General features: G+C 41.9%; 1 protein-coding gene across 1 annotated transcript; it reads left to right on the top strand.

Annotated features, from left to right (window-relative positions):
• The first annotated feature begins 27 nt into the window (after positions 1-27).
• TMX4 (thioredoxin related transmembrane protein 4) lies at positions 28-20,641 on the top strand. Its single transcript, XM_027738653.2, has 8 exons — positions 28-214; positions 7,445-7,560; positions 10,944-10,989; positions 11,572-11,700; positions 12,636-12,681; positions 14,465-14,566; positions 16,445-16,508; positions 16,917-20,641. Exons 1-8 carry the CDS (start codon positions 30-32, stop codon positions 17,201-17,203), a joined length of 975 nt encoding a protein of 324 aa, XP_027594454.1. The 5' UTR covers positions 28-29; the 3' UTR covers positions 17,204-20,641.
• Positions 20,642-20,960: the final 319 nt, after the last annotated feature.

The raw sequence follows: 20,960 nt of genomic DNA, 5'->3' as shown, positions 1-20,960 counted from the left end.
CGCACTTCCTGAGGGCGGGCGGGCCGGACATGGCGCTGGGCCGCTGGCGCCAGGGTTGGTGGCTGCTCGGCGCCCTGCTCCTCGCGGCGCTGCTGGGTCCCGCCGCCGTGTCCTCCTTCTCCTCCTCCAGCCCCGGCGAGCTGCGGAGCCCCGTGCGAGTGCTGTGCGGCTCCAACTGGAGCCTGGTGTTGCAGGGCCAGTGGATGCTGGAGTTGTGAGTAGCGGCCGCTTTCCCGCCCGCCTCGGAGGCAGCGTGTGCCGGGGGGGCGAGGGGTGCTCCCGGTGAGGGGCTCCCGCTGAAGGGCGGGTGCGGCCGGTGCCTCCTGCCCCGCAGTGGGGAAGAGGAGGCCGGGCACTGCCGGCCTTCCCATGCCCTGGAGGGGCCGCGCAGCTCCCCCGCCCGGGCACGGCGTGAGGGAGGCGGCGGTGCCTGCGGTCCCTCCCGCCCGCCCTGAGCCTGCGGGCACTCGCTGCCCTCGGCTGGGGTGACCCGACAGAAGTAGCTGCCCCTCAGGTTCTCCTCCTGTGCGGGCACAGAGTGACCAAGGTTACACGGGTCGCTCCTTTCTGGGGAATGAAGGACGCTGAATGAAGGACATGGACCTGTTGGAGCGAGTCCAGAGGAGGCCACCAAATTTATCAGAGGGATGGAGCACCTCTCCCGTGAGGAAAGGCTGAGAGAGTTGGACTTGTTCTGCCTGGGAAAGAGGAGGCTTTGGGGTTACCTCATTGCAGCCTTCCAGTACCTGAAGGGAACTGGGAGGCAAGATGGGGCAAGACTGTGTACAAGGGCATGTGGCGACAGGATAAGGAGGAATGGCTTCCAGCAGAGAGTACACTCAGATTAGATACTAGGAAAATATACTCTGGGGATGTTGAGGCCCTAACACAGGTTACCCAGGGACGTTGTGGATGCTCCATCCCTGGAAGTGTTTAAGGCCGATTTGGATGGGGCTTTGAGCGACCTGGCCTAGTGTAAGGTGTTCCTGCCTGTGACAGAGAGTTGGAACTGGATTATCTCCAAGGCCCCTTTCCAGCCCAAACCACTCTGTGATTCTGTGAAGCAGCTGGCCCTCGGGTTCTTGTCCAAGTGCCCAAGGTTAAATGGGATCATTCCGCCCAGCTCCCTGCTGAGGAATAGTGTCAGGTGCTGCTCCTCGCCCTGCTTCCCCACCGGGGGGCTGTCTCTGGGTTCTGTGCGAGCTCTAGGAAGGCTGAATTCCATAGGGAACACTTAGCAGGAGCAGGCTTCCAAAGCAGCATTACATAATATCCCAGCACACCCTCACTCCAAGCCTTGAGCTCTGGAGTTCCCCTTCAAGGGAGATCCATCAGGTTTCATTAACGTTCCAGTGCTGCTGTTCCCAGGCCGGGTGACATCAGGAGAGGTTTATCTGTTTGGAGTTTTAAGTTTTAAGACATGACACAGTTCTTGAAGTTCACGTGATGTTCTGTTCTTGGAGCCTCGCTCACCTGCTTGTATTTAGAAGGGGTAGGAGCTTGAGGTTTTTTTTTTTTTAAGACAGCAATGAATAAAAAAGTAGTTTAAGTAGGCAGTAAACTCACATGGTGCCTGTGGGCTGTGCAGCTATGAAATAGGGTTTTATTGTGGTGTGTGTGCTGCTTTGTGGAGGTGCTGAAGTTTGAAACAGGTTGAACATCTGACCCCATGCTCCAGCACAAATAACCTGCTCATCTGCCTAAAGTTTTGCTTTACTGTTGAATTTGAGATGTCTCCAAATATCTCTTGTTAGTCTCTGATTAGGGGGAGGGACTATCACTTCCCTTAGGACTTTACTGTTAAGGATCCTGCTGGACACCTGGTGTTAATCAATGACTAGGTGGGAACAATCCTGAAAGAGCTGGCTGAGAGACCCAGGGGTGCCCACTGTGGTGGCTAAGGACTTGATTTTGAGTCTCTTTCTTTCCCTTTTCATTTATTGTGATCTAAAAGGTGGGGAAAGAGAGAACCTCAAAGCAGGAGAAAATAAATCTATTTTTTAAATTGAAATGTTTTCACTCGGTACATCTTAGTCTGCTGTGGAAGCAACTGTATGGAAGTTACTGATTCACGTGTGTGTTGGTGAGTTTTAAGGAGGAAAAAGATTATTTATGGCGACTACAAGTTTTTATTTCTAGTAGAAAATATTTCAATAATTAGTGGTGTATGCTTTTAAGAAAGTTAAAAAAGAGGAACTAACTGAAATCAGAAGTGGTTGGGATAGCAAGCAGTTAAAATCCTTTGCAAATCTTTATTCCACTTGCAACATTCCCCTCTGGTTTGGAGTGACAGGCACTGACGATAGCAGGGTCAGCTTTAGTGCTGGCAGAGTGTGGAACGTGTTGCTGCATCGCTTAAATTAGACTTTATTTCATTTTCTGTGCAGCGTGTGATGTGTGAAAGATCCTCAGTTCTCTGTGCTTCTTTCTGTGGTGCACTTCTAGTGCTTTCTGGTTTTTTTTTACTGAGGAGAAACCTTTGTCTTCATTGACTATTGAAACCCAGTGCTGGTGTTGTCGAACTAGGGAGAGTTTGACATTTCCAATCGTGTCTAATCAGGAGTTTGAGATCTAGTATTGATTTTTTCTTTTCCACTGTTCTTGCAGCAGTTCTCGTGCTGATGGATTTCGGGTTCCTGGTGGTTTTTATCCGGTTCAGAGCTGGTGATCCCAGCCAGGAGTCCTGCCTGTCAGTCCATTGATTCCTCCCGTGCTGTGTGGTGGGTCTGTTGGCAGGACTGCAGTAATGCTCATTAAAACCTCAGTTGTTAGAAGAACCTCCTGTTTCTTTACAAGACCGTTGTTTTCCAAGCAGTGCTTATTTTAATTAATGCAAATGTTGTTATAGGATCTCTATTAAAAAAAACCCACTTATTTTGGTCACCTGCTCTTGAAGCCTTTTGCCATGGTGAGGAACAGGTGCTGCTGCTGTTTAATGTCAGTTTTTCTGGAAAATTTACTCTGAAATTCCAATTTTTATTGTTCCCACGTGCACAACTAGAGAAATTTAAGTTTGAAATTACTTGTGTGTGTGGGACCTGTAGTGGAAATAGGATTTTTTCCCTCCATCCCTTGTAGCTGAAGTGTGTGTACTTGGCTGACTTGTTGTAAATATTTGGTTATTCAGAGCTGGCAAAATCGCAGGCCCTGGAAGTGCTGCTGCAGTTCATTGATAAAAATGTTCTGGATAAAGTGTCTCTGCAAGACATTGCAACACTTTTTGCCTCCTGTAACTATCAGAGCACACAGGTCCTCACTGGAGGGCTGCAAATTTGCTGCCGGGATGAGCTGAGTAACAAAGTTTCCTTATTTCCTTATCTCCAGTCTGTAGGAACCAGATAATGATTCATTAACGCCAGGAGTTTTCTTTTTGTCTTTAATGTTGTGCCCGTTTGGAATGTAGGGAGCTAATTTCTGCTCTGCTTATTTTGTGTTTGTAAACATAACTTGTTCCAAGCTCGATTTATCTTAATTTAACATCCTCTTCTTTTTGAAGTAAATTAAAACGATCAGACAAAAAAAAAAAAACAAAAACCAACAACCTACCAAACCACCATCAATGAACTTGATCTCTGAGTACAAAAGAAACTATTTACACTCTTGTTACATCTGCAGTACTTTAGGTACTTGTTTCTACACCAGGTGCTAAATGTTTTGCTTCCCTTTTGTTTTAGCACCTGAAAAAGAATGCCTTAATTTTCTATTTTAATTCTAGCCAGGTGAAAATCAGTGTAATGGTCACGTTTCTAAGGCTATCTTATTATAGTATAGGTCCATACTTTATTTTCCCTTTGTCATATATTATTAAATATTGCCCTGCTGCCTCCTAGGCCAGATAATCACAAGGGTTCAGTCCTCCCACCAGCACTTTTGGCTGTAGTTCCAAGGCAGGGGGCTGAAAATGTAGCTGAATGTTTTGGTGTTTAGATGGTTTAATGCTTTTAATCGGCTGGCTTGAAACACTTTGTGTAAATAAACTCCTGAAGGATTTAATAATTTATTTAATGATTGCTTAGATTGAAAGCTCAATAAGATTGGGAATTTTCTGTCACTTAGGAGTTTAGTCTCTTGTTAGTATCCAAGCTTTTCTTTGTCCTGTTCTTAAAAAAACTCCAAGCACTAAACAACCCAATAAAACCCAAAAAGCAGGGGCAATGAAAGTCAAGTTATCAAAACTGATAAAATATGAAGCAGAAATATCCTTGTAGCAGATGCTTAATATTGCAGAAGGGGGCATAAAACCATGGAGAGTGATGGAACTTAATCTGCTGAAGCTCTAGAATATTTTACATAGTTTTTTAGTGATAGATTTGCTTTATGCTTTAATTTCTCCTTAAAAAAAAATAAAGCTTGTGAATGGAAAGTTGTTGAGGGTCCCTTTTTTTTTTATGTTTGTGAAATCTGTAGCAAATAAGGCAAAACTACTTAAAAGAATAAAAGTAATAATTGAATTCTGCTACTGTTTTAACAGACTGTTAGATGCTGTCTGAACATTTTTACTTTGTTTTTAAGAGTTCTCCCGACGGGAACTCCATCAAACAGTTGGGTTTAAGAAATGGTGCTCTTGATGTTACATCTCCTCACTGAGATTATCAATAATGGGAGGGGGGAAAAAGCAGGCAGGAGGAGTCAGTTACATTTCTTTGAAAATGAGGGAGTTGGTGGACAGAACAAGAAGAGACACGAATGGCTCGGAGTTGGGAACTGTATCAGGACATCTCAGTGAAGTCACTGTGTTTTACTGCTCTCCTCTGCACTGAGTGGCACTTTGCTCAAACTGGTTTTAACTTATGGTGGGGATTTTTTTTTTTTTTTGTATTGCCTCAGTGAAGTTGCTGCTATGTGGAAGCCAAAGCTTTTATGCTTTAAATCAGAGGTAAATAGAAGTCAAAAGCAAAGTGTGTGTCTAAGAGCCTCAAATTTGGCTTTTGTGTGTTGCTTTCTCTGTGCCCTCTGCAAAAAGCTTCAGGTGCTGTAATGGGTTGGAGTAGGAACCAGAAAACTCCTGGCTACCTGGAAATGGTGATTTTAAGCCCCTGAGGCCAATTGTTGTTGCAGTGATAGATGTCAGCTGCCTCTTTTTATGGAGGGCTGACAGCCTGTGGGAATATTTCAGCTGTAAAACTTTGTACCAGACAGGAGCTGTGTGTTGGGAAATCTGTGAAACCTGCCTGCAGTGAATAGTTTGGAAGCGTGTGATTTGTAGCTATGTGGTGTTTTCCATCTGACTGTTAAATGGTGAAGCACAGCAAATTGCTTTTTAAGGTGTAACAGGCTTCTGAAAACTTTCTCTCCTTAACCAAGTGCCCAAGTCTTGCTTTAAATTCCGGTGGACTTAGATTTTTAAGTTGGAAAGGCCTGTTTTCTTGTAAGGCACAGGGAGCACTGCAAACAAGGTAGCAGTTGGAGCTGCCCCTTGTGCAAAGGCAGGAGCAGGAGGGGGAACAGCCCTAAATTTGGTGGTGTTGTTTCCTGCTCCTACAGGTTTTTTTATTTCTTTTTTTCTGGGGAATATAAGAATGGCAGTTGTACTGTGACTTCTGTGGAAATATCAATCAGCCACAGTCCTAAAGGATTCATTAGAAGCCCACGTTAAAATCAAGTAGTTCCTTAAAGCCTCAGTTCTTCAGGGTGCAGAAAGAAAGCTTTTGGAAGTTTGGATGAAGATGATCTAAGCATCAAGTATTTTGCTCTCCAGTACATTCCTGAAAGAGAAAGTGTAAGGGAAGATATTTTTAAGACTGAGGCACAATAAAGCTTTGTTAATATAATTTTTTTTTGTTATTTCCAGGAAGCACTCCTTAATTCCTTGGTGCTTCAGGTGCTGCATGACAAATGCAGGCATTATAGCTTCAGAAAAGAAAGGATGCTGAAGTAAACAGCAGTGCTAACTTGCAGAAATCTGATTTCTCATGCAAGTTCTGTCTTGTACTCGTGTGGACAGAGTGTGTTTCCTGGCTGGCAAGAGCTGGATGTGTAATTTCAGGAATGTAAAGCAAATATTTTCGTCCTGGTCATGCTGGAGTGGCTGGATCCTGTAGCATGGGCTGGAACTATTGCCATCCCATGTCCTGTATCAGTAATAAAAACCAGGTAGTCAACAATTAGTGCTCTTGGGCAAGTTCATTGTTGTGTTGTGTCACTGCCAAACCGTGACATGGGCGGATTTTAATGCTGCTTTGAACTAAAGAAAATATTTATAATGATAAGAATGTTAGCCATGTGTGTTGAATATTCCACCTAATTTCATTCAGAAGTGCTCCTGAACGTCAAATGTAAATATAAACTTTGATAGGGCCCGTATTTCTATTTCAAGATCAGACTAAACAGGTGTATTAATTGTGAAAATCTCATGGCATGAATTTGACACATTTGGAAAACAGTCCAACTTCTGTCTTTCGTGTTAGAGCAACACCAGCAGCGTTATCTGATGGATGTATGTGGTTCTTACTTATCAGTCAGGCTGCTCTAATGAAACAGTGCTGTTTGGGAAGTACAGTACCTGTCAGACTATTATTAAAAGCCCTCTGTAGGCCAGCAGCACAATGGAAACAGTGCTGCATGTGAGGCTTGTTTCCAGCAGCTTTTTGAAACGTATCGAGGAGCTGTCTTCTGCCAGGATAAGATTTATGTCCCTTTTTTTCAGATGCTTTCACGCAGGATGATGGTGACTCAAAAAAAAAAAAAACAACCAACAAGATAGTGGCTTTCACAGTTAAAAATTCCTAGTGCAGTTAAATACAAGTATTTTTAAGTGGTGTCATTTTAACTCCCAAGCAACGAGAGTTCCTATTTTTAAATACTAAAGTTTCAAAGCTCCCATGAAGCGCTCAGAGTAAATTTGTTTCGACTCCCTCTGTGAGAAATGACCAGAAATTCATCTTTTGAAACATTCTTTCTCTGAAATTATCCAGGGAGAAAACAAGACCCGAGCAAGACAATAAGTCTGAGCAGTAGGAATTCGATGTGCACTCTGTTTAAATCTCTAATGGGTGCTATCAGAAAGGACGTGTTCTGCTGTATGGAGTAGGGGGCTGAGGCAGATGTAATTTCTAGAAGTTCTGAGCTGTGGGAAATCAATACAAAATGTTGTGATGATGGATGAAGGATCTGCCGCAGAGCACAGCCCGGCATCAATAATTCAGAGCTCTGCCATGGGAATGGATTTATTTCCTATGTAAATACAATCCATCACAAGTGCTGAGGAGTTTGGATATGAATTTCTCCAACCTTTGGAGATTTGCTTTTGTTTTAATAACAGGAGGAGGAATGGAGGGATTGATAAAAAACTACCTGATTGTCTTGTTCAGCAGACTTAATCAAGAAAAACTGTGGGTTTTTTCCTTTGTGATTGATATGTTTGTATCTTCTCTGTAGGATGAGTCAATTTGAGTGTCTTTAAGTGTAAGAATATTAAAGTATTTAACCTGTTTCTCCCCTTCAGTTATGCTCCCTGGTGTCCAGCTTGTCAGCAGATTGAATCCACTTGGGAGAGCTTTGCCAAGGAGAGTGAACATCTTGGCATCACTGTCGGGAAGGTGGATGTCACTCAGGAACCAGGTATAGCATGAAACAGACTGTTTTAATAACGGGAATTATTCAATATAAGCACCACTTAGGACTTATTTAGCTTTTAAAACCAAAATAACCTCATGCACCTTTTTATTTCTCCGTGTAGTTCCTATCTGTGAAGTTTATAAACTCCATTTGAAGGATTAAAGAATTGGGGGAGTGATCTGGCTTAATACTTAATAGAAGAGGCTTATTCTCTATTTTAATCCACTTCCCTGAAAGCTGTTGCCTGTCTCATTCCTGTCTCCTCCAAAGTGTCTGCAGAAGATTCCAGCTCTGTAACTGGAGAGTCCCAGGGTGTGGTAGCACTGCCTTAATTGAAGTCCTTAACTGTTTCTGTGATGGTGCTGCTTTATTGTCTTATTTAATTGCGGTAGTGCTTTAAATTGCAGTTATTTGTTATTTCTCTTGGTGTTTTCTGCTGGTGATGCACATATGCAAATGTGTTTATGGAAGGGGTTTTTTGGCTGTCCACAGAAGCAGGACTGCAATCTAATTTACTCCTTTAGTGACTCCCTTCAGAGGTTTGGATGTGTGTTTGTACAAGCAGTGCTAATATTGTTTAAACCTCTGCATCCCTTGGGAATGCTTCACGCTTGTCTTGGCTTTGAGGGGATAAAGGATTTTGTCAGCAGTATCAGAGATGTTACTAGAATAAAAAGGCTGAGCTTTACTGAATTTTTTTTCTTTTTTTGTTTTTTGTAAAATGTGTTCATTTTATTAGTTGAAAACATGCTGAACAAGTTGCTTTATCAAATAACAGCAGGGAAATTACTGAAACTCTGGTCTTAAAATCACCTTTTATGGGTTCATGTTTTGTTAAAAGTTCACAAATATGCAAAAACTCTTAGGTCAAAAAGCTGCAAAAAGCTGCATATAGTAATCATTAATAGCTTAATAAACAGTTATTTTCTCCCAATTAGACAGGGATTCTTTGGCTTATGTAATGTTCCAATGAAAGGATTTCCATCTTGACTGTGGCACTGGGATATGGCTGTAATTTCAAAATGCACTTTCAGATAGGAGGCTGTAAAAATAAAATACTTGGGACTTCAAAGGTAAAAAAATTGAATGGCAGGGATCAGATGCTTCATATTCAGACTGGAAAACAAACATTTATTCCCTTATCTGACCCCTGGTGCTGATGTAATTCTGAAGGTACCTGAGTTCCTTTGGAAGCTTCCCAAAGTTCCTGAGGTATTCTTCCCACGGGCTGTGCTCCATCCTTTCACTTGGTGTGTTGAAGTGCTCAGTCTCCTGTTCCTGCCTGCACAATGGTACCTTAATTAGTGTTGATTATGCAACCCCTCCATCACACTGAAAGGAGCCAAAACGTGTTAAACTGGGGGAAACCCACGAGATGAGTGCGGAGCTGCAGAAAATTGCCCTGCCAAAACCTGCAGGAGAAAAGTGGCCGTTCATGGGGCTTAATTGCAGCAGATGCCTGAAGAATAAACCCTCCAGAGCCTTAATGGCCTTCCAGCACATTTCAGTCACTGCATGTTCCGGCCTTAAAGTGCCTCCTCTTGCCTCATCTCTATTGAAACACTCAGGATGTAAAAGGCAAGTCCTGGAGATGCTTCTGGATGCCCAGGTTCTGTGTGTTTGTGGTGCCTTTTTTAAGCTCCCAGCTGCAACCTTCACCTGTGAATTAAAACGAGACTTCTCGGGTCTTCTGGATCTGCCTTGAGTAGCTGTTGGATGAAAGCAGCTGTGTTTTTAGATCTCTGTGTATTTTAGGGGGTGTTTGAGTGCAAATACTGAAGGTTTCTTTGTTCTTGATTAGCTGTTGATTTCATAATGGATGCCAGTTTTTGGTTTGCAAGCAGATGCTTAACTGTATTTCAAGTTAAACTAGTAGCCACTTTAACTTTGTGTCAAACACACACCAAAACTTACTGTGCTTAAATTTTGTAGCTGACTCACATCTGCTTTTGCTGGAGGTGCCTTAGATAACCAGCAAACCTCCAGCTAAAGTTTTGGGGATGCATTTTGGCAACGGATTTTAAACTTTTAGGTTTTATTATTCCCCTGAGACCATCTTTGCTCTAAGACTGGCTGCTGGTAAGAGGTTTAAGGCAGCTATTTTGTTTCCTCTTTGCCTGCCCAGTATTTGTAAGAACTTCAGGGAGTCTTTTCAGTGTGCCCATGACTTTCTCTGTTCTTAAGCTCATTATGTTCTTTATTGCTCTCCAGATAGTTTTCCTTGTGCAGCTGTGCTTTGTGCTTTATTAATTCCGGTGTTACACTTGGGGCTTTGTTTACTTTGCATCTCCTGTGCTGGCACAGCTTTTAACTGGTTTGTAAAGTTTGCCACCACCTTGCATCTCACAGCAGTAAAGGCAGAGAGCTGAAAAGTTGAAGCAAAGAAAGTTTCCTTTTTGGAGCTTTAAAGATGGTTTGCTTTAGACATCTATGAAAAGCCCCCGAACAACAAAAGGAGCCACAACACTTTTTTGCCTATTCCATGGAGGAATTCAAACTAGGAAAAACATTACCACTGAAACTCCTTTTAAAAATACCTGTCTTGTTGCAGTATGGCTCATCTTTGTCTTTAAAGGCAGAAACTCTCTTGCTCCAATACTTTCCCGTGGCTAATCCTGGTGCCTAAAGCTGTTTGCATTATTGAAAGCTGAATAGGGACTTAGTTTCCCCAAAGATTTTCACAGAATTTTACAAAAGGCCCAGTTAAATAACTGTACTCTTTACATTGGTGCTTTAGATGAATGGCAGTCGCTGGCTTGAGGAATTCAGCCTTTCCTAATGGAGTTGGACTGCACATCTAGGAGTTCATCACCTCTGGAGGCTCTTTTTTGGTTTATTTGTTTGTTTTTTTGTTTTTTTTTTTTTGTCCTTTCTGCTGTCTCATGGCTGATGCTCCAAAAGGGATTGTCATGGCTTAAACTGGCAATATTTTACCAAACAGAATGCTGAGATGTCCCAAGCTATTTTATCCATCTTTGTAGTTACCTGGAGAGGAATGATGTGTGGCAAGGAAGAATAAGAACCTGGAAACATCCTGGAACACGATGAGCATTGTGTGCCTCTTCCTCTCGGTTGGAGCTGCTCTGGTCACAAACTTCAGCTCTTTGCAAATATTGATCAGGGAAAACCATTAATTAGAAAAGTTTGCTTGCAGTAAACGTTCTCCAAGGTCAACATTTTTCCATAGTTTGTCAGTATTTAGTATCTGTTACTGTTTGTAGCATTTCTGAAGACAAACTGTTAAACCTGTATTTACAAAACAGTGGTAACAGCCCTGCATCTGCTGCTTTCTAGTTCAAATCTGTAGGTATTTATAGATAAGTCAGAATGCTGAGAAACTTCAGTTTTACTGAATTGCTTGTTTCTTTTTTTTTTCCCCTTTCTAGGCTTGAGTGGTCGTTTCTTCGTCACGACACTTCCTACAATTTACCAGTAAGTGTTTCCTGCTGGAAACTGCAGCTGTTGTGTCCTGCTTGTCACTTGTTTTGGACTGTAACTCTGAGATGTAGGGGGGAATGAAGGAGTACTGACTTCTGGTTTTAGCTCTGGTTTGGAGCTTTGCTTGTATGGTAAAATCCTCATCTTACTTTAAGGGACTTCACTGAGTTTCCCTGTTACCAGTACTTTAAAAAATGGATCAGAGAAGGCAGTTCCTGTAGCTCTACTCCAATAAAGTGTTGTCATCCCTAAAATACTGAACCCTTTATTAAGTCAGGGTGTCATGAGTCATGCAGATATATATACACATCTATATGCACACTTCTAATTCTGAGTTGTATTTAAAAAAGGGTTTGGTTGTTAACCTCAAGTGCTTTGTATTTGCTGGAGTGCAAGTGAATATTTAACAAGTTTTGGTAAAGACTGAGACCTTCCATCATGGAATGCAGTTCCAAAACACTCAGATTTCTGAGCCAGTGAAATCTATAATGTGTGGGGGGTTTTGCTTGAGGTTTTTTTGCCATGGATACCGTTTTAGGGGGGATGTGTGTGTCAATGGGAATTCCTGTTTTCCAGTGCCAACGACGGAGTGTTCCGCAGATACCGAGGCTCCCGGACACTGGAAGATCTTCAAGGCTACATTTTAGAGAGGAAATGGGAAGCTGTGGAACCTGTGGCAGGATGGAAATCTCCGTCTTCCATAATGTAACACGTTGTTTTTATTAACAACAGCCATGTTTTATAGCTCATTATTCACTAAGGGCCCTATGTTGACAGCTTACAGACAAAAGGCCTTTATTCCCTAGACTGTAGCTCTGCAGAAGCAATCTGGATTGACAGCCTGCTTTCCAGTTTCTCACCTTTAAAAGCAGTTTATTTGCTGCATTCCCTTTTGTTCCTGCCTGCTAAGGCTTGTTTGTCATCTTTGAAAAGAGATTAAAAATAATACAGCCACTGAGCATTATGTAAGTGCCACTTCCAATATCTGCTGAGTGCTGGAATCAAGAACATGTTTATGTAGATTATTCCTTCATGACTCCTGGCTACTGGGCCAGGCAGCCTTTAGCTTTAAGGATTTTTTATTTGTGTCTTTACAAGAGAGCCTTTTGTCCTCCTGTGGAATGGGAAGCAGTGTAGTGCTTACACAGTGTATCAAAATTTGTTTTCAGGGTGGATTTGCTTTGAAATACCAAATAGAGTGTTTCCATGACACAAAGGATGAACCTGAGATGTGAGTGGCCTGCATTTCATCCTGGCTGAATCTATTATGTGTAAATTCACTTCAGAGATCCACAGAGAGTCCTTATTTTTTTTATCTGAGAAGGAAGAAGAGCTGTAGGGTATTTAGTAATGGGGAGAGGAGCTACAGGGCTACTGGGAGTTGGGGAAAAAGGGGTTAGAGCTGTACAGGTTTGTGCTGTGAAACTGCTCTTCCTTAATAGAATCAACAGTCCTCTTTCAAGGGGCTGGTTTAGGGTTTCAGGGTCTCAAATGGGTTTGCAGTGGCCTCCTCCTGATAATTGCTGGGGCCTGAAGGGCATTGGAAGTCTATGGAATCTTATCCTGGTTTCTGTGCAGTTTGCTGTGTATCCCAACTGCCCCATCTTAGAACCTGTTCCTTCCATTTCCTTCTTTTCTAGGATGCACGGCATGGCAGGGCTGTTCCACTTCTCGGGGTGGATCAGGGTAAGTGACTCTGTGGTGGGGTTTCCTACACCCCCTTTTTATGATTAGAATAATCCCAGTGGTCAAAACCTAACTGAAATTTTTATTATCCTTTTATCAGACTGAAGTTTACCTTTGTAGTGTGTGTACATATATATATATATATATATATAGGGTTTATAGTGTCTTTGCACTATAAATTTGAAGTGCTAATAATCTATGCAAAAAATGGCAGTTTGACTGCAAAGATTATAATCAGTAATAAAACCACTTCCTTTTCTTATTATCTTGGTGTAGTTACAAAGCTGTATCAAACTGTGCTAAGGGGATAAAGTAGTTTTTTTTTGGGGGGGAGCTGCTGCAAAAATGGTTGTAAATACCAGGAATACATTAAGGATCTACCAGATTATCTCACTTAATACTATTCCTCAGGATTACCTCCAGGTTCATTTTCAGAGTTTAAATCATGTTCTTCTGCAGTTTGTTTGCACTGTGTTTGTACAGGAGAAGGGAGGGTAAAGGGTTTATTTTTTGGGGTTTCAAACTGCCAACAGCATTTGCATAGGGACACAAATTTGGATGGTAGAGTGATTATCAGAAGTAAAGGAGAAATGCTTAGTGTACACTGTAAAACATTTTACATGTAAAATATTTTACTGAAATATTTCGAGATGCTTTCATTTGGGAGCTATCAAAGCTTTTCCTGTGCATGCAAATAATGAGAATTTTCAGACCTTTCCCGTTTTGTGCAGGGAACATCCACTTAAAAAATCTTCAAGTGTAGCTGAGATTGAGACTGTATTTGACTGTAGCACAATATCTTAATATTGTAACATCCTGCAAGAAATAAATAGAGTAGAGAGTTTGAATAGTTTGTATCACTTCCAGTCAGCATCAAACTAACTCGGAATCCAACAGAACTTGGAGTTGTTGGTTTCCTGTGCAAACTCTCTTTGATTCTCTCTGGATATTATTAACTTTTTATAGCCTTGTGGTGTTTCTCTTCCGTGGTTGTTGTGTAATGATGTTGTATCTCCATAGTTTCCTTCCTGAAAGATGAACTGGGAAGGAACCTTCTCTAATTAGCTTTCCCCTTGGATGAATATTTCAGCTGTACATTTCCTCACTCTTCTTGCTGTGCTTTAATAAATACTGGAAGCTGTTCTAACACTTAAAAAGTACTCTGGAATTTCAGTATCTGGGCTCTTGTGAGTGTTGATTGTGGTTTGTTTGGAAAGATCTAATGTCATAATTGACTTCCTCCCAGACCACCTGAGTCATTGGGCTGCTTCATTCACTGAATTGAATTTGTAGGTTTGCAGTTGCAAAGCAATATTAATACTGTATTTGGATTATTATCTCCGAGTTTATAAGTGAAATCACTTATTCGGTGTCTGCTTAGAATGGGTGGGTCCTTTTTAGGAGCTAAACAGCTTAAGTAAAATAAATGGCTTAATTTCAGTTAATGGAGAGTTGCCATATAAGGGTGAAGGATGTTGGGACATTTCCCTGTGTGCTCTGAGGCTCCCTCAGAAATTCATCCCCAGTAAGATTATTATGGTATCTCTAATGATGAGTGTCTCAGGAAGAAGGAATTGTGCATCCTCTGCCTAAAAAGCCTTTTAATGTGAACAGCTCAGTAAAGAAAAACACGATCTAACGGTGTCAGAAAGGAAAGACTTTTGTATAAATGCTATTAAATGAAAGGGCTTAATCAGAGAGCAATTTATGCAGTGGTGTGGGCAGTAGAAATCATAACTGCTTTTAGCTTTAAAGTTATTAATTATCTCTTTCTCGTTTCCAGCAAATCCATAACTACCTCACCGGCACTCTTGGAATTCACGTTTGGGTTTCTTATGCAATCTTCATCTTGGCCACTTTACTGATTGGCCTCTTCCTGGGTTTGGTAAGAAAGCAGATGACTTGTTTTTCTCATTTACCTACAACTTTTGCTTTGTATTAACTTGTGGAAAAAAATAAACCCAACTTCTCTCATACTAAAAAACTTTGCTTTAATAATATACTATTAAATACTAATGTCCATTCCCTGGTGTCCAGTGGTAGAACGTGTGAGAGGGGTTCAAAGCTCTACTGGGGAGGTTTAAACTGGACACTAGGAAGCGTTTCTTCACCCAGGGGCTGGTCAAACACTGCAAGAGGCTTCCCAGAGAGGTAGGTGATGCCCCAGGCCTGTCAGTGTTCCATTCTTGTGGACAATGCCCATGATAATGTGCTTCAACCTGGTCAGCTCCACCTTGCTCAGCAGTTGGACTAGAGGGTCGTGTAGGTCCCTCCCAGCTGGAACAGTCTGATCTATTCTGTTAAAATTCTGAGGCATTCCATACTGCTTGTGGTAAAGGTTGGGGCTTGATTACAGCTTGGTTTTAACCAAATCTCACTTCTCTCTCCCCCGTGATCTTTTGGGTTGAGTCATTAGTGGCAGTCAAATCTGACCTCACTTGTTACTCATACATTCAAATATCAATCTCCAAAACATCAGGAAGATGATCCAAGCAAGCCTGTTGGCTCTCTGTGGGAATGTGAAGGACCAGGACATGAGTCCTGAGTTGTTTCATCAGTGAAAACGATTCCAAGTTGCTTTACCTGTGGAGCTGGGATTGTTTCCTCACAGAATATTTGAATGATGTGGCTCCGTGACCTCTCAAATATCAACAACAAAGAAGAAACTGAGCTAAAAAAAGGAGATATAGATGGGAGCACAAGTTCTTTCAGAACAGTTGTTTGGTCCACAAGTGTTTTGCAACTGCCAAGGCTTTTTAAACAGTTCTGCTGATCACTGGTTTAACCTGCTGCTAAGTCACTATTCCTTGTAGGAAGTGTAAAGGTTGTTTTTGGAACTTGGATCTCTGCCCTTCAGCCCAAATATTAGTGAAATAAAGAAAAACTTTGAGTCTCGTTCTCAGTAGTATTGGGAAGTGATTTCAAAGCGGTTGAAATTTGAAGTTAGGCAAACCCATACATAATATATGGGCAGAATTGTTGTGTAAAAGCAAATGTCTTTCATTATGTGTTTTCAACAACTGTGTTTTTCTAGATGGTGGATTTTCACCAAAGGAGTGCAAATCAAACCAGTGTAACTGGTTGCAGATGAATATGATGATTTAAAAGAAACTTTCCTTCTTCTTTCTTCACTTAAAAAAAAAAAAACCAACCAAACTGCAAAAGCTGAAAAAATGTACAGTTAATCTCTCAGCTCTTTCCAAAAAACTTGTCAGTGATTGAAATGTATTTCTTGAACATGGTGTCAGCTCTCTCTTTTTCTTTGCATTATTCTCAGCATGTGACAAGGAGACACAAATGTCTTCCTTGTGTTTAGGTTAAACTGCACTGGGCTCTTTGAATAACAAGCACAAAAGGTGGAAGCACACATTGTATGTTGGGGAGGCAGGGGTAGGAATGGAATAACTTTCCAAAATACAGGAAAACTTGACTGAGATTGTTTCAAAGTTTTCAAGGAATAAAATTCCTCAACTGTGTTCTGAACTTGTCTGCTTAAGATGCAAGCAACTTCAATACTGAATAAATTTAGGAAAGTAGGAGGCAGAAAATGGGGAGTAGAAAGCAGAGAATGCTGGTTAGTACACACTGGGAAAGCACTTCTTCCCATGTTTTTATTTAGCTCTTGTCTCTAAGCAAGATAATATAATTTAGAAAGCCTTATTATGCGTATCTGTCTAAAAAGAATGAGTGCAGGGACTTTTGGAACCACTAATAAATGCCTCTGTAATTATTGCTAATAAATGCCTTTTTGTCCTTTCCACAGATCCTGGTTTTGATTTCAGACTGCCTCTGCCCAACCAGCTCAAAATACAAGGCTGAAACACCTGGTAAGTGGGTGAGAGATGGTAGGTTTGAGTGTAAACTTGCAGGAGGGAGGGCAATACATATGAACCAATAATCCAGGAGTCAGGGAAAATTGGGTTGTCTTTGGTTTGTAGAATAAAGTGGAAGTTGTCTGTGCCCGATAGGCAAGAAAACCAAATGAGAGTGGAGGAGAAATACTACTGAAGATTTGTTTGAATGAATTGAAAAATAAAAGTTTTCAGTAGAATCACAGAATTTTTTTTGTTGGAAGGGACCTTAAAGATGGTCCGGTTCCAGTCCCAGCTGGGATAATAACCCCAGTCAGTGACATCCCTCAGTATTTCAGAACACACAGGTGGTGATGCACCTTTACAGGCCACTGTCCCGGGGTTCAGTCTCACTGCAGCCTCTGAAACTCTTGTTGTGTTTAGAGGAAGCCGTCACGAAGGACAACGTGGAGAACGCGGCGCTGGAGGAGCCGGAGGAGCCTACGGAGCTTTCCGCGGACGAAGCGGAAGAGGCTGCGGATGGGAAGGATCTCTCAGAGGGAGAAGATGCAGCAAACTCGAGTGCTGAGGACTCCGAGGAGGATTTGGCACTTGGGAAAGAATCAGGGGAAGAAGAAACAGAAGACTTGAGCGAACAACCTGTGGCTGAGTCAGAGAGCGAGAGCTCAGTGAGGCAGCGCAAAAGTCAGGGGGCCGAGAAGGAACTCTAGTCCTCCGTGGGGGATTTTGTGCACCTGGACCAAAGAAGTGTCAGACCAGGGTCTGAAGCTGGAGCTTAAACTTGATTTGTCATTTGTGTTTACCAAAACCTCTGCTCTGTCAGCAGGCTTGTCTTTTTTTTTTTCTTTTTTTTTTTTTTTTAAGCTAGGACTGGCTTCCTTTGTTCGATAAGCACAGATGCTGTGTAACCTTAGCCGTGACAATCAGAACCAGGGGGTCTTATCTGGTCCTTGTCTTCTAAGAGAAAAGGGGGTGTGAGCCTCAGTTCACCAGCTGGGGAATGTCTGTGTGTGTGTGTGTGTGTCCCTCCCTGAGCAAGATCAGGGCTTTTAACTCCACAGTAGCTTGGCAGGACTGACTTCTCTGAATGTTTATTGTTCCCAAACGCCCCAGGAGCACAGATAAGGGACACACTCCCGAAAGAAGGCACCTTACCGGTCTTCTCTCAAAAATGTTGTGTACAATGGGTTTGGTTTTATCACTGTCAACTGAAGCACCTTTCTCACTCATCTTTGTTCATGTTGTTGTCCCACAGCACGTCCCCGGATGTGTCAGTTTTTGGTGATCCAGAGGCACAGCTCGGGTTCTTTGACCCGAAAAGTTGGAGTAATTGAAAACCTCAGGCAGAAAGAGAGTGGCAGCTAAATGTTGAAAATGTCTTGGAACTTTTTAAAAGGTTTAAAGGAAATTATTTTGTTCAGGGGGAATTTTTGCCAAAGCATGACTCTCTTTTTTTTTTTTTTTTTTTCCTTCCAATTTGTTCCCATCAGGTGATTGTAGCAAGAAATACTCACTTTGCAGTCAGTGAGTTGTATACTTCTTGCCAATCCAAGCTTGTCATATGCAGTGCAGTCCTGCCATTTCCAGCTGGGAATACTTTTGGCAGAACTGAAGAGGCACGTAGGGGTTTAACCTTTGATCCTTTGAACCTTTCTACTTTTTGTCACTGGGAAAAGAGGGGGGCACAGCTGGGTGGTGGGGAGAAGCTGTTAGTTTTGCTACTTATATCAGAATAAAAATGTGTGTGCTGAAACATGTACAGTGAAAATGGCTTGTCAGGTGGGCAGCATTAGGTTGGTTAGAAGACTTGGGTCACTAGAAAAATCACTATATCACTCCTTCGACTGGGTTAATACGTGAGGTTTTTTTGGGAGGGAACATCTACAGTGAAGTCCTGTATGTTTGTTTTGTTGGTGTTTGACCATGTGTGTAAGATGTCTTAATCTTGATACTATTTTTAAAATATATACATATATATATTGCATAAGCCTTGCTCACATGCATGCATTTCACCTTGTTCTTCAAGAATGGAGAGTGATCAGAGATGAGATCATCTCTCATTAGAAGAGACAAGCTTGCAAGTGCAAAATGCTGGTTTCCTTTGAGACTGAGATTAATAAGGGCAATTTGTGTTGAAAGTAATGTTTTGTTGTTGTGTTTGTTTGGGTTTTTTTAAATGCTCATAAAGAACATATTTACTAAGAAAGCTTAGCTTTTCCCGTCTATGTCCTGTCTCATGTGATGGTTTATAACATCCATTGCACTATAATGAGAAGAGTCTGTGTGGGGTGTGCCCCATGGAATGAGTTGTTGTGGAAGCTCACACAGCAGCTTTTGAAAAGCTAAACTTTTATATCCAAAAATAAAAAAAAAAACCTCTATGGCCACTGTGGCTTGAAAACCGTGCACTTCAAAGTTCAGAGTACAGAATTGTTTCCCTTATGATTTTTTTTTTCTGTTATCTGTGCATCAGGAGCTCTGGGAAGTCTGAAAGAAACCCAGGAGTGTGACCATGTTTCGTGACACGAGCAGGAGCTGGGGTGTGTGTTCAGGTACAGGAACTTGCATGAGCTAATGTCAGAAGAGACATATTCCCTAAATTGGGGATCCAAACCTACCGGGCACGGAAAAATCTGTGCGACTGGATCCAGCTCAGGTTGAGGGCAGTGATGCCTTTGCCTGTCCCCAGAGAGGATGTTCTCTACCCCCGAGGGTCTTGTGGTTCTCAGGGGCAGGAGGGAGCGTGTCCATGTGGAATTCTGATTGGATTTTGCTTCACTTTTGTATTCTCATGGAGCCAGTCACCTGATGTTCTCTCCAGCTGTTTGAAGAGGTTTTGACTTTACACATCCCTACACCTCACGTGGCTTTCTTGAACGCTGTTGGGAATTGAAGGATGAAAAAGTCAGGGATAGCTCTTCTCAGTGCTCAGCTCGAGGTGTTTGGGTGTTTAGACAACAAGGAGTTCTCACAGGAGCTGGGTTTCACTACGCTGTCTTTGGATCCCAAAGGCAAACAAACCCACAAGTGGCACTTTGTGCTGCAAGGCACAGGGGTTGTGGGACGCTCTGAGGAAGATCAGAAGCTCCTCTGTGTGGTGAGCGGAGTCTCTGCTGACATTTCCTCTGTTGTTGCCTGGCACCGTTGAGTTTGGGTTGTTTAAACTGAAGAGATCAAGTATTTTCCTGTGGGATCACTAAGCAGGGATTAAGTAAGCAGGCAGCAAGTGACCACGGTTTAGATCTGTCTTGGGAATCTGGAAATGAGCTATGCCAGGCTTCTCAGGGTTCCTGACCATAGTAGGGATGTCATTGCTCCTGTGTTTTCATCAATAAAGTAGGGAATATTAATGGGGTTTGACATGTATTGGTGTATCTCATTACAAAGATCACTAAGTTGTAATTAGGCTTTCGAAAAAGAGATACTGTGCAACCATTGATCCCTCCAACTTAGCTGTACGTTTGTAGGAGATTTATTGGAGCTGTGACCAAAGTTTATCTGGCAAACAGCAAGTAGGAAACACTGCAAAGGCTAAATTTGTGTTCAACAGAAAAACTATGAGCTGTGCAGTAAAGGTGTCATGTTCATATAGTTCCCAGGATCAGTTTTCTTCCCGCTAAAACACATTTTAATTGAATCATGCCAGTAGTACTAATTAGACTGTTTACAATTGTGTTAAACTTGGTGTGTTTCCAAAAAGTCAGGCTCGACCTTTTGTGCAATCCGAGTGTTCTGTTATGATTAATCTTAAAAATTGGAGCTTGTTCTTGCAACCTCAGTGTAGACAAAACGGCCTTGGAAGAGCTGTGTGTCAAAAATTACTTTGGGGTGGTTGAGAACCAATTTAAATGTCAATTTAAATTGGCAACCAATCCCTGATGGATCCGAACGGGAATCCTTAACAGCAAGTCAGGCAAAAATTCCAGCGGGTTGGAAATCCAGCCAGCCTTCCAAACCTCTTGTCCTTGAGGTCTGTGTGAAACTTGTGAGTCTCGGAATGCTCTGTATCTGCTGCCTCCTGGGTGGGCTGTGTTCTGTGGGATTGCTGCCTGGAAATGTCCTGGGATTGTCTGTCACATGGAAGTGTTGCAAATTTATACTCTGGGTATTTTTACTGAAATTCCACATAAACTTTGTATTTATGACCATCTCGCAGGTAGTTTTCATTTCCTCGGTGTGTGGTTGGCTCATCTGTGGCAATAATTTGGCAATAATTTGGCAATAATTTGGCAATAATTTGGCAATAATTTGGCAATAATTTGGCAATAATTTGGCAATAATTTGGCAATAATTTGGCAATAATTTGGCAATAATTTGGCAATAATTTGGCAATAATTTGGCAATAATTTGGCAATAATTTGGCAATAATTTGGCAATAATTTGGCAATAATTTGGCAATAATTTGGCAATAATTTTGGCAATAATTTGGCAATAATTTGGCAATAATTTGGCATAATTTAATAATTT

Source organism: Pipra filicauda, unplaced genomic scaffold (assembly GCF_003945595.2).
Source record: "Pipra filicauda isolate LSUMZ 115617 unplaced genomic scaffold, ASM394559v2 scaffold77_size3566232_pilon, whole genome shotgun sequence".
Lineage (NCBI taxonomy): Eukaryota > Metazoa > Chordata > Aves > Passeriformes > Pipridae > Pipra > Pipra filicauda.
This window is presented reverse-complemented; position numbering and strand designations above follow the sequence as displayed.

What these genes read in the sequence shown, in the direction of transcription:
- TMX4 (XM_027738653.2), top strand. Translation starts at nt 30, where the DNA reads ATGGCGCTGGGCCGCTGGCGCCAGGGTTGGTGGCTGCTCGGCGCCCTG. An exon ending in ACTTCTCGGGGTGGATCAGG is followed by an intron (nt 12,682 to 14,464) that starts GTAAGTGACTCT and finishes TCTCGTTTCCAG; the next exon opens with CAAATCCATAACTACCTCAC. An exon ending in ATACAAGGCTGAAACACCTG is followed by an intron (nt 16,509 to 16,916) that starts GTAAGTGGGTGA and finishes TGTTGTGTTTAG; the next exon opens with AGGAAGCCGTCACGAAGGAC.